This window comes from Pseudopipra pipra, chromosome 2, assembly GCF_036250125.1.
Source record: "Pseudopipra pipra isolate bDixPip1 chromosome 2, bDixPip1.hap1, whole genome shotgun sequence".
Taxonomy (NCBI): domain Eukaryota; kingdom Metazoa; phylum Chordata; class Aves; order Passeriformes; family Pipridae; genus Pseudopipra; species Pseudopipra pipra.
The window spans coordinates 38,522,700-38,538,268 of record NC_087550.1 but is presented as its reverse complement, the minus strand read 5'-3'; the positions used below and the strand labels follow the sequence as shown (position 1 = coordinate 38,538,268).

The 15,569-nt window shown below is 47.5% G+C and overlaps 1 protein-coding gene across 1 annotated transcript in view; it reads right to left on the bottom strand.

The window, feature by feature from the left end:
* Positions 1-11,444, bottom strand: part of AMOTL1 (angiomotin like 1) — a 59,137-nt gene extending 47,693 nt beyond the window's left edge. Inside the window, exon 1 of the mRNA XM_064645101.1 lies at positions 11,368-11,444. Within this exon, the coding sequence (XP_064501171.1) occupies positions 11,368-11,410 (43 nt within the window). The 5' untranslated portion in view covers positions 11,411-11,444. The remainder of the gene's footprint in view (positions 1-11,367) is intronic.
* Between the last annotated feature and the right edge of the window lie 4,125 nt (positions 11,445-15,569).

Sequence of the window (15,569 nt, the reverse complement as noted above, 5' to 3'; positions counted from 1 at the left end):
AAATCTGCTCATGAGTAATAGTTCAGCAATACAGAAAATTGCTGAGACATAAAATACAACCAGTGCTATCAAGGGAGAGAGTTTATAAATCACTTTGTCCAGATGTTCTTAATAAGGTAAGCAGCGGATGTAGCTGGAGAGCCATGGGAATTCGTCTGGCAGACCAACTGCACAGGAGCTGCATGCCCCAGCTCCAGAATCCCACAGACACTGATGGCTGGACTGCGCTGGTTTTGGTTGGGATAGAGTTAACCTTCTTCTCAGTAGCTTGTGTGGGGCTGTGTTTTGGATTTGTGCTGGAAACAGTGTTGATAACAGAGGGATGTTTTAGTTACTGCTGAGCACTGCTTACATAAAGTCAAGGCCTTTTCTGCTCCTCACTCCACCCCACCAGCAAGGAGTCTGGGGGTGTACAAGGAGTTGGGAGGGGACACAGCTGGGACAGCTGACCCCAGTTGACTACGGGGATATTCCAGACCATATGGCATCACAGTCAGCAATAAAAAGCTGGAGAAGAAGAAGGAAGGGGGGCACTTTCAGAGTGATGGTGTTTGTCTTTCCAAGTCAGTGTTATGCATCATGGAGCATTCCTGTCCTGGGGATGGCTTAACACCTGCCTGCCCAAGGAAAGTCATGAATTAATTCCTTGTTTTGCTCTGCTTGTGCATGTGGCTTTTGCTTTACTTATTAAACTGCCTTTATCTCAACCCACAAGTTTTCTCACTTATACCCTTCCAATTCTCTCCCCCATCCCACCAGGGAGGAGCGAGCAAGTAGCTGCATGGGGCTTGGTTGCTACTGAGTCACTACAGTGCCCCAGCCCCTTCACAATCAGTGAGCAAGAACAAGCCCTCCTGGCAAGGAACAAGGATCATCCTAAATCTGTTCTCAGGGGTACTCTCCAGTGTGCTTGTTTTAACAAGTTGATACAAAATGCATCACAGCAGTGTTAAGCCAAGAATGACATTGGCTTGACCTCATAATTTATGCCACAAATGACATTGGCACAACCCTACAATTCAAGAAAGACACAGACAGGCTGGACAGGGTCCAAAGGAGAGCCACAAAGAGGGCTGTTGAACCTGTCTTATGAGGAGAGGCTGAAGGAGTTAGGTCCTTCCTCCCTAGAGAAGAAGCCTAGAGGGAAGCCCTCATCACAGTGTTCCCGTATTTAAAGGGGACTACAGACAGGACGGAGGCTCTCTCTTCACAAAGAGCCACAAGGAGGAGACAAGGGGCAACAGGTACAAGTTGCTCTATGAGATGTTTTATCTTGCCATAAGAATGAAATTCTTTACAGTGAAAATAATCATTCACTGAACAACCTCCCCAGGGATGTGGCAGACTCTCCATCACTGGAGGTTTTCCAGATGCGACTGGACATTGTCCTGGACAATCTCATCTAAGCTGCTCCCTTTCCTCAAAAGGTTAGACCAGATGATCTGCTGAGGTCCCTTTCAATCTGGGCCGTTTTATGATTCTATTTTTTACTTTCTACTTATTTTTTCTGAGCATTCCCTCGTTTTTGTAAAGAGAAAGTTCTTTGAGGTTCAAATCTCGCAGATGAGCATCTCCTGACCCCAAGAACCTGGCACAGCAGGGATACAGCAAAATCACTTTCCATTTACCCCACTGATTGTCATAGGTTTAGACTAAGGGAATGGCCACTGATCTCTGGCATGGCCACTGCCACTGCCAAGGGACTTGCTTGAGCAGGAGGTGGAGTACTCAAAGTGGCACCAGCAAAGCATCCATCTGTCCCAATGGGGCATCTGTCCACCCCTGTGGGGCAGGAAGCCCACAGACACAGAGACCTGCAGCACCCTACTCTTTAGGAAAAGCAATTGGTCATGAATGACCTGGATTTATTAATCCTGACTGCTTGCTTTGCGCTCAGCTAACTGCATGCTCACTGGCATATATGACGCAGGGAAGCTGCTTTGCTCCCCTCCTTACATACAGGTCATCGCTAACTCCATGCAACTGCATGGAGCAAGGCAGCAGGAGGGTCATGAGGGGGTAGGATCCAGCCTGTCTTTTCTACAGGCACGAAGACACTATTTTCTTCTGTGCCTAGAGGAGAGGAAATAGGCATTTCTGTGAAATGTTAATGAATTCATCACTTTACCATTCATATTATGCATGAATGTTTATGGTAGTTATCTATATTTAGAGAGCAAGAGAGAAAGACTGCTTGCTTGAGTAGATCTAAGCCGAATATGTTTGTGAAAACAAGCATGGTAGACTGGTCTGGAAATTGCGCTGATGCTGACACAGACTCAAGAAAAATCTCAAGAACCCTAATTTCCAAAATTATTGGCCTATTCTGGTAGAGAATAGGATTAAAGACATCCTTCATTGCTTCTCCACATACAGTCCTGCACTGGAACTTGAAATCCTGGATGAAACAAGCGAGTTTTGAACCTGAGCCTGTTTTATGAATAAAAAATAGATTGAGGTGAAACAAAGAAAATCTGCACACCCAAAGAAGATGAGCAGCTTCAAGCATTACAGGCAACCTGAACAGCCTGCAGATACTGGCTTGGCCTCACCACTCACCGAACAGAATTCAAAAGAAATAAACTCTTAGTAAAACTGTATGCTCGCCTTCTGCATTTCGAGTCTGCAGGCACCCTTGAGTCATGGCTTCAAATTTTCCGAGATGGAGAACAAAGACATGCTTTTTCTATAATAAGAGTAGAAATTCTCACCTAAATTTGTCTAAATTGCCTTTGGTTGTTGTGGCAAAGCAATATTCTACCAAAATCAGGACAGGTAAATTCCAGCATTTGCCAAACTGATCGGTTTCTGATCTCTGTTATATCAGAATCAAAATCAAGTAGCTTGAACCCAGCCAAAAACTATCGCACTTTGCTGTACCCATGTTGATGTTTTATCATCATAAAATGATGTCATGATGTTTTATGATGTTAAAAATGATGTAACAATATTTTATGTTCATTCACAGTAGGTTTTAATAAAATGTCAGATGTAACTGGTAAAGAAATGCAGATTTTGTGTAACACAGAAAATAGTCGCCAAAAGATCAGTCCTTGGCACACAGCCACAATCCAGATCATGAGCAATAAGGTACCACTTGCAAGTTTAGTGAAGCCTCGTGAGCCATTTGGAGCACGGCAAAAACCTTTTTTCTTTCCCCCCTTGGTGTCACTGAAGCCTCCCAAATCCCAGCTCCCCTCTCTGAAGGGAAAGGCTTTGCTACACCCAGCTCTATACAGGATGCAAGGTGCCCGTCCCATGCTCAGGCACTTGTTCCTTCCCCAAACGTCCTCATTCCTTCACAATGCTCACCAAAAGAGCAATTTTCATCCCTATAACTGATTCCTGGTGCCAGACCAGTGGTGTCCAGCAGTCATGAGTAAGCAGCCGGTTGAGGGCAACCTAGAATGAAAACCATCATCACTCCAAGGACATGTCCCTGGGGAATGGCTTTCTACCCATATCTAGTCCAAATATCCTAAGACACAAATCACAGCTGCTGCCCCATGTTTTGTGACTGCCACTACCAAAAAGAACTGGCCTCATCATGTCTGTAGGTGCCTGCAGGCAGCTGCCAGCTGTGCTGTGCCCTCTTCCTCTCCCCTCCCAAAGCCAGCCCAGCCCCCCACAGCCCCAGCATGCCAAGACGCAATCCAGTCCATAGACATCACGTCTTCAACTGCCATATATCCAGTGTTCCTTACAGCTAGCTCTGTAAGACATGACCACATCTCTGGCCTAGTTCAGTCCTTTCTAAATTGGGTAGCTGCTCCAGGCCTTCACTTCTGCATCTCTACCAACTCTCCTACATCTAAGTGACTGCCTGACACCAATTCATTTGTTTTCTTTTCCTTTTTCTTTTAGATAAGCATGCATTACACTGTACAGAAGTAGACATATTATCCTGGAGGTTACTGCATAGCAGTAGAATTCATTTGAAGATTCAGAACTATTTAAATGAATCAGTCACTAAGATTAACACCAGACAGTCAGCCAGGACCCAGAGACAGAGGAGCAACACTTAACCATTTCCCATTTCTGATGTGGTTTCAGTCTGGTTTTGAAAAGGATCTAAAGCAAAACCTCATAGGAAGCTCACTGCTGTGACATTAGAGGAAAGCCATGTTTTTAAAGCAATAACAGCATCTCAAGAAACAGATTTATAAAACAGTCAGATAAGATGGTTTTCTTACAGCCAAACTGTACTACTACTCTCGTCTTCAGTAAAACACCAAAAGATGCCCATCGTGCAAAGACAGTTTGCTATTTAGAGGCAACACCTCAAGGCAGAGCCCAGGTAATGAGTTTCTGCGTTTTACCCCACTGCCCACCCAGGTACCATACTGTGGCTGCCTGTAGCACAGCCCATGCTGCCAGCACGTATGGTTCCTTCTCTGCCACATAAAGCCACCCAGCCAAACAAAACCAGAGTTGTGCTCCAAAAAATCCCCTTTCAAGCGGTTCAAAAAAGACTGAGGTATTTCAAACACCATCCAAAGCAATCATCTGAAATTAAAAAGTAAGGCAGCTTTGCACTTTCCTATAAACCCTGCCACAGTTTGTAAGGGAAGTCCAAAAATGACAGAACAAAAATTACATCGTTTCCAAGCCCACATCTGTCCTTCTGTCTCATAGCCAAGCCAAAAAAAGTATAACTACTTTATTCCACATTTAAAATATTTTCTATTCCCTGTTGCCGCATAAAAATCTCAGGTCAACAAAGGAAGATAATTATTTCAGGAAAACAACAAAAGGACAGTCAAAGCATTGCAGAGTTCCAGGGGCTGCATGAAGGCTGTGGCATGAATTGCCAAGGATGGACCCATCAGTCCCTCTGGTGGGTCACAGGGACCTTGTTGAAGCTGGACACCCCAACCTGGCCCGGGAACCTTACTCCCAAGCATTGGCCCAGTCTTAAGAGCAGGGATTGCCATACCTCAGCCACACAGCCATGCCACTCTCCCAAGGCTAGGAGGAAGATCTGAGTTTCCTTTAGCACGGAAAAAAATAACTCATGTGTCCCACTTCTTGGTTTAGGTAAAAAAAATTGGACTTCTAACAACATCACAAGGGATGTTCTTGGTACTTTCAGCAGCTCTCCTTCAGTAGTGCTGCGACTCCTTTGCATCCCCAGCTCCGATGAAGTGCGAAGACTCAGGCAGCCACTGGTGATTGTTTTGCGTCAGCAGGTCCCCAGTCAATGCACAAGTTTTCTAGGTCAGTTCTGGGGCCGACGGTCATTTCTGGGGTGGCTAATTCATTCTCACACCCCAAAATTCTTCTTGTGAACCTCACATCCGCTGCAGGGCTCCCACGCCCTGAGAGGACTAAAAAGTATCACTAATATTATTTTCACAGGAGCAGAGCAACATCTTGCAGGACAGAACTCCAACACATATAATGTACACCAGATGTGAGTGAACAGCACCTCTCATTTCCCACATGAAAGCCGGGAGAAGCTGTAACCCTGTGCCTGGCAGGTCTCACCAGACCAAGCTCCCCCTCCGCAGCTCACCACCCTGGGGAAAGAAATCTTCATCCCAGTATTGGCTCCAGGATCCACATTGTGCTATTCCCTTGCTCAAGAAGAGTTCCTGGAGTCTACCATCCTGGGTACTGTCATTTCACTCTCTAGAAAGTACATCATCCAAGAAAGCACTAGAAAGACTAATAAGAACAGGCAATGGAGGCAGCCAAGCCCCACCTCTCCCAAGGAATCGTGCTAACGCATCCAAATTTAACTGCCTACAAGGATGAACACTTTTCATGAAGCTTCAGCCTCACGTGCTTATTTTCATATGTGCTTCCCCTCAGCAAAAACCAAGGCAGACAAGAAAAAAGGCTACGAGAGAAGCAAAGCAAAAGTGCCTTGCAAGCAGCTCCCAAACCTGGCATGAGATCAGATGGATAAAGGAAAGCAGGGAGCCAAGTCTGCCTGCCCGGGAGATCCTCTTGGATGCCCGCGCTTCTCCGCCCTCCCAATGGAAATCAGGTGCGCGGGCGTGTGGGGGCAAACAGTGCCTATCACTGCTCTTTCATCTCGGACGGTTACAGATTTTATAACATCAGAACAACCCGCTGGATTTTCCCCCGTCTCAGGTTCATCCCAGAGAGGCAGGATGCAGGCAGAGTATTAACATCACACTTCCAGGCACCAAACAGTTATCTGGGTATTAACCCGAAAGAGGAAGGGATGCATATTCCTTAGGCAGCCACGCTAGGCTTTGCACAAATATGTGCATTTTTAAGGTCTCTATGTATTATAAGCTACAAATTTGCCTTTGCAGCTGTAACATTGAGTCTACTGTATGCAGCCAGCCTAAATTTATTCAAAGAATTGAATCAATAATTGAAACTTCTGCTTTGATCAAAGTTGCCAGTGGCACAATGACGACTCATGTCAGTGTTGCTGCTCTGAGATAAAAGGGTAAGTACTACAGAGAGTTGAAAGCAAGGGAAGAAACTGTCAGTAAAAGAGTGAAATACAAAGGCTGAAATGGAGCTCACAAGTGAGACAACGCTTCTGCTACAGCCGCACCACTTGTCAGCACAACGACTGTCTGCAGACATTTTCACTACACCATAAATTCTGATTTCCAAGCAATAAAAAAACCTCCAAGATAAAAATTCATCATGTAAATTCTTAGAGAAGAAATTTTTTCTTCCACTGGGGGGAAAAAAAATCATCAATCAGCTAAAACATACAGACGACAATTGCAGAGCAGGAGTTTAAGCTATGATTAACTTTGCTGTACTTACTGCCTTGAAAAACGATCATGCTACAGAAAAGCACTGGCATGATCCGTGTCACTTGGACATTTAAGCCCTTCCATTAATTAACCAGAAGTGAAATAGGACCTAGGACTGTGGATCATTCAGTCTAGTTCCTTGTTACTTCGAGCAACTACATTATAAAACTCCTTATTTGAATTGAATAAACAGCATCTCGAAGAAGAGGAATTTTTTTCAGCCCATTTGGAGGAGGTTTCAGGATCTCTCTTCCTCAGACACACACAAATATTCCTCTTGCTTCCCACTTGCAGTCACTGACATTGCTCTTTATCCATCTATTTTTTTTGCCAGTGGTGTCCTTTAGGTTAAATAGCTTTCTCCCTGAGTCATTCCCACAAACTTGCAGTGTACAAAGGAGCCTGGGATAAGGACAGAACAAAAATAGTACAAAGACTGTACAGTACTCTCTAACTGAAAAGGCAGACATTGAACTCTATAGTATGGATCTTCAGATTTCTAGAGCTTTTCCATTTTTTTTAACACAAGCAACAAACCATCAGCTAAGGATCCACATTCATCTGATCCGTGTGAAGAATTGCTTGTGATAACCCTACACTGAGTGGAGTCTCTGCACTATCCCTAAGTGTCAAAACTTAAGGCAAAAAGAAATTAGACCTTCTTTCCACCCAATACACATTATGAGTCTTCCCTTAATAAATCATTACATGCAATGTGTACACAGCAACTTTTAAAATGCAGAAATTTAATAAAGGTATTATACGTAGAAATACTAACAAGATAATTGCCTTTAGTTCTTGCTCCCAGATGGCTCAGCTCAGATTTAGAATAGGGAAAATCACAGTAACAGCCAATGACGTGAAGTCATCATCTCAAAAATGGCCCCAAAACGGTGGACATTGCAGGCAGGGGGGACACATCCCAGGTGACAGGACATGTCACTGGCAGGGACTCTCTGTCCATCCCAGGTAGCCATCACGGGGAGGAATGTCCCCTGAGAAGCGCCTCCCTGCTTCTGAGGGACGCAGCAGTCCAGACCAGGTTCTAGGGGAGACCTGGATGCCTCCTGCCCTCCATGCAGTTTGGGGGACCCGCATGTCATACCCTAGCCCAGCAGAGACTTAATTGAAATATCTGCTCACAACATACCAAATAAAGTGGGAGAACAGAGGCATAACAGTTTTTTAATTACTTCAGTTAGTTCGGGTCTTAAATAGAGACTGAATTGCAGTAAAAGCATTTTAATTCATTAAATCATTCATTAAATGAAATTAACAACGGCATTATTTTCCAGCCTGAGACTTGATCACTGGAGTTACCAGTGTGCTAGCCAAATTGGTCAGAGCAGATGAATCCCAAGTATTGCTCAATTATTTAATCCCACGCTGTGTTTTCCTGAGATGTGGCATCCCCCTGTAGAACACCACCCTCCTCAGCAGGTGCTGCCTTGACCTATGCTGGCCATTCCTGCCTGGCTCGCACAAGAATGACACACTACAACTCCAAGATGTGGCACAGACACTCGTCCAGAAAGGCACAGTCACACACCGTGGTGGGACATATCCAAGCTACACAAGGCCACCGAGAGCCAGAAAATGCTGCAGGACCTTCTGCCGCTCACAGGATACACCCTACTGTGTGGCAAAACTCTGTTCTCACATGTGCTGATCCAAATCTGGAGGACCTTCACCAGCTTCTACAGATTTACTCCAAATTTACACTCGCAGAAGCATCTCACCTACTGAAAAAGTCACTAGAAGGACAAAAACAGAAAATATGTAACATTTTAATAGAAAAACTGCCCTAAGATTTTTTTTTTTTAATAGAGGTGATGTTGTTCTTGTTACTATTACTTTTGTTTTCTATCTACTTCCATCTATTTCTACTTCTGCCCTGAGTGAAAGGCAGGCTGCTCCATTTAAAAATTCAGGACACAAATGGGAACCAGATTACATCTATCCCAAAGCTGCCAAAAAGCAATTGCTGTATGAAACCGAAAATCCTCCTGGGATTTTTCTCAAATCCGCAAAATATTCCCGAGCACTAAAGTTTCCACTGGGACTATTACATTAGCAGATATTCTGTGTGTGAAAACCCAAGTATGCAGCCATTCTTCTAATGGTTTCCAGGACAAGGAAGCTGTGCAAGGCACACACTTTCACCTTAATACCAAATATCATATATACCAGATCTAGCCTTTAAAGTGAGTTATACACCTATCAGTGAAAAAAAGAAGGTACTGTGGACTCAGGCTTTCGTTTCCTGAGGAAAGCTGCAATGGTCAGTAGTAACATCTCGGCATAATCCTGAAATTCTGCATGCATACAAAGTCCAATTTTGCCTGTATCCCCTGGGGTTGCTGCTGGGACCCCCATAAACCCTCTTCAGTGTCTCCTCACTGGAGAAATGCAAAGCTTTAGCTCTCTGCTGGTGTTTCCTCACAAAGCAGCTCTTGCACGGAGCACCAGAGCTGTATCTGTGCACCCAACCCTCAATCCAGGATGCAAATGTGCAGAGGGTTTGGTCCAGATCGCTGGGGAGAGGGGGGCAGGAGGACTCAGGAACTGCCCCCATGCTTGTCCACAATGTCACAGGTGGAAATAAAAAGTAAATGAGACCAACCACCAATCCTGCGGATATTTGGGCTTTGGAGAGACAACACTTGCCACTTTGGGTTGAAGCTGCCCTCCTCCAGCAGCTGAGTGCTTTCTAAAAGAAGCAGGAAAACAAAGTTCCCCATGCCAAATGCTGGCAGACATCAGGACTGAGGAGGATGGACATGCAGGTGATGGGGGGGGAGGGTCCCACTGGCCCCACACAGCCTTGGGAAACTGGGAGGCCTAGCCCCAGCAACTGTGGGGCACATATCTCCCTATTTAACAACCTAAAACCAGCTTCCCCGAATTCACCCCCTCACACTGCTGCTCCAGTCAGGGCTGAAGATGAGGAAGGCTGGGCAGGACATGGGGTGGCGGGGCCACAGCTCTTGCCCACCCAATATTCCTTGCCCTCACCACTCCAACATTTCTCAAGAAGGTATTTACAGGACCTTTTGAAGAGCTTTTCTAGCCATTAGCAATGACTACAAATATATGCAAAAATCTATATTATATATAAACATGTATAAAAATAGAAATAAACATAAATATATATTTATGTGGTCTATTATGTGGTCTATTTTTATTTATATATATGTAGCCATATATGACTACATATATAAATATATAAAAATACATAAATATATATCTAAATATATTTTATATATATTTAATATATATATAACTTTGTATCTCCATGTACACCTATGAGCAGGAATGGTGCTGCCAGCTAGCTGTACCCTGGAAAAATCATGGGACTCAGGTTTACAGCCACCCTTCTCTCAGGAAGCTTTTAGGCTTATTTTTATACATAAAAAGACAAAACCTGAGCTCGGTGGATGCTTGAGAAGGGTCTTGCAGACCCCCAGCCACTAGGTCCCGGTCTCAGGCAGCAGCTGCCCACGGCTCTTGGGATGCTCGCACAGCACCAGGAAAGAGAAAAATAACCCCTCTTTCCATCCAAAGAGGAAAAAGCCCAAGCAGTGACCTTCCTGTACTTAAAACTATGAATCACAAAACCTGGCAGAAAGATTTGGGCTAAATTCACGTGTTTTTTTTTTTCTTTCAATGCTGCTTTTTTTTTTTTTAGCCAAAGTTTAGCTTTGCTCGCTGCATGGGTAGGAAGGTGAAGTATAAAAAAGTTCCCTCGCACCATCCCCCTACAACAACGTGAGAAAACGCTCCTCCGGCGTGGGAGGCCCCTCCTGCGTGTCTCCTGTGGCCGGCGCTGCCGCCCCACGCTCCCGCGGACCGAGCAGGACGGGACGGGACGGTGCCGGTCTCCTCGGTGGGTGCTCCCGGCTGGGACGGGCGGTGACAGCCCGGCGCTGGGGACCCACGGGGACGCCGCGATCGCTCCTGCAGGAACGGCAGCGGCCGCTCCGGGTGCCGCTGGAAACATTCCCCGCGGTCCCGGCCGGCGCTTCGCTCTCTTCCCGGGAGCGCCGGGGCGGGGGAGCCTCGGCGCGTTCCTCCTTTAGGATATCCTGCTGACACCCCACTCTGACGAGAGCTGCTCGCCCCGCGCCGCTCTGCCTTCCCGGAGCGGGGAAAATTCACGGGAGTGCCCAGGGAGGACTCCGGGAGCGGAGGAGCAGGAGCGGCTGCGGCCGCCGGGCTGGAGGCTCGGCCCTACCAGTGCGGCGGGGTGGGGAACGACGGGCTCGGCCCCGCTCCCGCACCGCCTGGGGTTTCCACGCATCCCGGGGGCAGCGAGGTGCGCTGGGTCCAGAAGCCGACTGAGGGCTGCCCAGGCCTTCCCGCATCCTCCCGGGGAGCGGCGGGGCACGGTACCGCGCACGGGCGGGTATGAGAAGGGACCTCTCGCACTGGCACTCCCGCACCGCCGGCGTGCTCCCCGGCACACACGCGGACGCGGGCACACGCACCCCCCACGCACCCAAGTCCGCACGGACACCCGTGTGTGCGAGCATGCACGCGCGGACACGTACTCGTGCGCTGACACACGGACACGTACATGGACAGACACACGGACACCACCGCCCTTCCCCGGCGTTACCTCCGGCTCCGCGCCCCGCCGCCCCCGGCAGCACCGCGGCCATCCGCGCCGCTCCCCGTCGCCCCCGGGCGCGCTCCGCCGGCCGCCGCGGGCCGGGCCGGGGCGGGGACAGGCGGGGGCGGGCACAGCCGAGGGGGCGGGCTCGGGGGCGGCCTCGGGGGCGGCCTGGGCACTCCCGGAGCGGGGCGGGGCGGCTGCTCATAGTCGTCCGGGCAGTGACCGCTCTTGCCGGCTCTCCGGGACGGGCAGTGGGGCAAGCGCGCTTGCAGAGAGCTCCGGTCCTCAGGCTGGGCCAAGAGCTCTCTGCTGGAGCCTCGCACCCCCAGACGAGCCACTGAAGACACCTGAGTGCGCCCGGGGTGAGCTTGTGTGGCAGCACGGCCGCCCCGCCTCATGCCTGGTGATGCTCGAGACCTAAATCCCGTCCTCGGTACCACCACAGGCTCCCTGGTCCCTCGCGGGACAGTTGATTGGGGTTACCCCAGGCAAGTGAATCAACCCCGGGCATCCTCCTCGTCTCCTAGGACTTCAGTTGCTCCCTGTGCCTGGAGGAGTGACTGGGCTGTATATCACTGGGGCAGTACCCCCTTCCTAAACCAACCCTGAATTCCTGAGCACAGTCCTTTCCCCTGCTGCCCACTTGCTCCATCACACATGTTCACATGAGCGGCGGGTGCACATCTCCTTCAGTGTCAAAGGATTTACAGCTGATGCCAAACACAAGCACTCTGATAATGGGGACACAGGACATTTGACAGCTCAAGGTGTCTTTGTGGTTTGGCACACCAGCTCCACAGGATAAGTGTTCATTAGGGCTGGAGCAAGCCACTGCTCTGTCTCCTCAGACCACTCCAGCCTTACTGCCAAGGGTCTGATGCAGGGAACATGGAGGGAGAGCTCTTTGGGTGTTGGCACTACACTTTGTTCCTGTCCCTGTAGCCGTGTGGGCACAGACTGGGTTGGGCACTCCCGCCACACCCTTTTCCCAGCACTGCCTCACAGGGTAGGCATCTTTTTGGACAACTGGTGCTGACAGGGCACTCCTTGCGTTTCCCCATCTCAGTGCTTCAACTTCCTTCAGCCCAGCAAGCTGCCCAGTGATCCCAGAATTATCCATTCAATTTGTACTTCTTTCTCCCAAGGGCTGATGGTGGCTTCTGCCCCCTAAATACTGTACCAAAGGGATAAAAGCAGGTAGAAAGAAATGCAGCAACAGGCTGAAAAAGAACACATGAAGTACCGCTACAGCCCTGCAAATAGGCACAGCAGGACAGGAGCTGGCCCAGTGCCATAACCACAGGGCTGGATAGATGCAGAGAGGACTCCCAGCAGCTCCAGGCACTGAGAGAGTGCTATGAATCACAACAACGATGTTTCAGGTGTGAGCTGAGCACCCTCAGATGTGCCCCTCCCTCCATGCTGCCTCACCAAAGTGAGGTGCTGATCTGGTGCTGTCCCTGTGGTGTCCCTGGTGCTGCCTGTGGGTGTCTCTGAAACTGAGGCATCTATTATCTGTCTCCCTGAGGTCACCTACTACAGGCTGGGGTTACACTTAAGCAGGGGACCAGTGAATTGCAAATATGCTGCTGTTTACAGTGAGGGGGTAAGGGGAACCATTGCATCCTTGACCTATTCAGGGGAAAAACTACAGACTAGTAGTGCTTAGGGTACCAGAGTTGGATGAGAGAGGGATGTTCCGTTTCCCTTGTCACCTGCAGATGCCCTGCGTATTTGAGAGTAAGTTAAGCCCAAATTCAGGTTTTTGAATGCCTAAATTCTCTGCAAAAACCTAATGATAATTAGACATCTCCTCTGTCTCCTGGAGGAATTTGCCTTGGATTTTTTAGATTGTATAGCTGGCCTCTCCTAAATTCCCAAGAGATATATGTTGCTTATAGACACAGGTGAACCATGAACCAGCTCAGCTTTTACTGAAAGTGAAATTTTGCCCTTGGCTTGTCAGGTGCCTGTTCACAGCAGTGGATGAAATGGGATGACACAGCTGCTGTCTGAGCCTCGTTCAAAGTAGCAATTCAAGCGCTGCTTTTTGTCATGTTCCGACTTTATCATTAGATTGGGCAAAATGGGACACATTATTTTGATTATTCTGCTTCCCAGTCTCTGTCATGGGGGTACATGTCATCTGGCTGTACTGCCTTTGGCCAAGTGGATCCAGCCTGTTCAAGGGCTTATTTTGTTTCTCATACTGGTCTCAGAGTCTGTACTCTCCTTTCACCTGCTACTGCATGGTGATCAGAGGTTATTTCAATGCTAGAGAAAAAAATATATCAAGAAAAAGGATTATCTGCTGTCTTGTCTTTCAGTAGCATTGCAAGGTCCTGGTGAGCCATGCTGTTACATTTCCAAGGAAAAGATCATTTTTTTTCCTGCTGAAGAACAAGCGTAATTTCAATTTTCTCCCACATTATTCATTTCCTGGTGTGTATTTCCACATGATTTTCAAAATCCTTTTTCCTGTTCAACTCCATTTTGATTCGATAAACTCGTAAGTGGCCACAAAGGACAACAGGCTGGAGAGGGAGTTCTCTAATCTCTTGTGATTTGATACATCTGATAACATCTGGAGAGCTATGTCAGCCCAGGAGGCCAAGGCAACCACCACTCAACCTTCTCCCCTTTGCAGCTCCATTATTTTAATATATTTTTGTATTAATTTATTAATTTGCTTATTTATTTATATATTAAAATATATTGTTTCCCCAATTTGGGAATAGCTCCACTATTTTGATATTTCTTCATCTGTTTGTTTGTTTGATGTGGTTCTTCTAATGAATTTGGGAAAGGAAAGAAATTAAATCTTCCACCCTTTTTGATTCTAACCTGCTCAGCCAGTGCCAGGTGCCACCACAAATCCAGTTGTCAGGTCAGCAGAGTGGAGCTGACAGTGCCATCTCTTTTCACTGCCTCCTTCCTGCTTCTCCCTAGTAGCTATGGATCCGGGAGACACACATCATCCATGCATCCCATGTCTGTTATATTCTGCCTTGGAAAATAAACTCCGCTCATGGATTTCCCAAGCATTTCGGTGAGCTGAATGGGAAGGGAGAAGCATTTCCAGGTGCCACTATAGCTCTGCCATTAGCAGCCCCCTGGATCACTCAGCATCCCTGCACCAACCCAAACACCTGCTGACTGGGGATCTCTCAGTAGTTGCTACTGACAGACTCGGGGCCGGATCCCTGAGGCCCTGCAGAAGGGATGTGCCCATCCCAAACCACGAGTGCATTCGGGTATTGATGCTTGTTACATTTGCAGCCAACCATGCATGTAATCCCACAGATTCCTAATGCTGCAAGCAAACAAATAATTGTCCTGCTCTGCCTGACACTGCGGCAACCCCAAATGCCTGCACACAATTCCACTTCTTGCTGTCACTGCTGCTTTTAACGATGGCTGATGGCCCCGTTAACACCGCTGGTGGGAGGGAACAAATAACTGCCCTGTGATGCTGAGACCACAGCAAGAGCTGAATCAAGAAATACACTGCACAGAAACTTTCACCCAGGTAAATTTAGTAAATAAAAGCCACAAAGCCTTTGACAAGAAAGATGCCCTTACCATTATCTCACGTGGACAATACCCTATCTCTTCTTAGTAGTCATAGGCTTCACCTGCCCCTCAGAGACGCATCTCCCACCCTCACCATCCCCGAAGCATCTCTAACTACTGAGCAGAGGCAGATCCTCTTGCAGCACTGGAGCAGCATTTTCTAAACCACATCTGCAGAAGGTTTTTAAGTAATTTGAAACCTGGAAGCCAGTGAACTTGGTGGTTCGGGGAGCCCCAAAGAAACACATCCTAGTAAATTATTAGCCTCTGTTAAGATTTCTACAACAACAACAACAATGTATATTTATCAGATCTCCTCTGATACACGTTTGACAGGTAGCATTGTATTTGAAGGCAGCAGAAATATATGCACATCTGTTTTTCCAGTTCTGCCAAAGAGCTTTCATTTTTCTCTAATAACTTGACCTCTTTGGTTTCTGGCAGAAGACAGCTAAGCAGAGCACTCGCTCTCTGGATTCTCTCCAATACGGGATGAGGTCAGGACAACAAAGAAAAAGAAACAGCTGGATGGCTACAAAGCAGTGGGAACAAACAGGGCGGGACCAGGGCTTTCTCTTTCCTTCCCTTTTTATTTATCCAATGGGATTTCATTTCTGGGTGTATTTATTCCC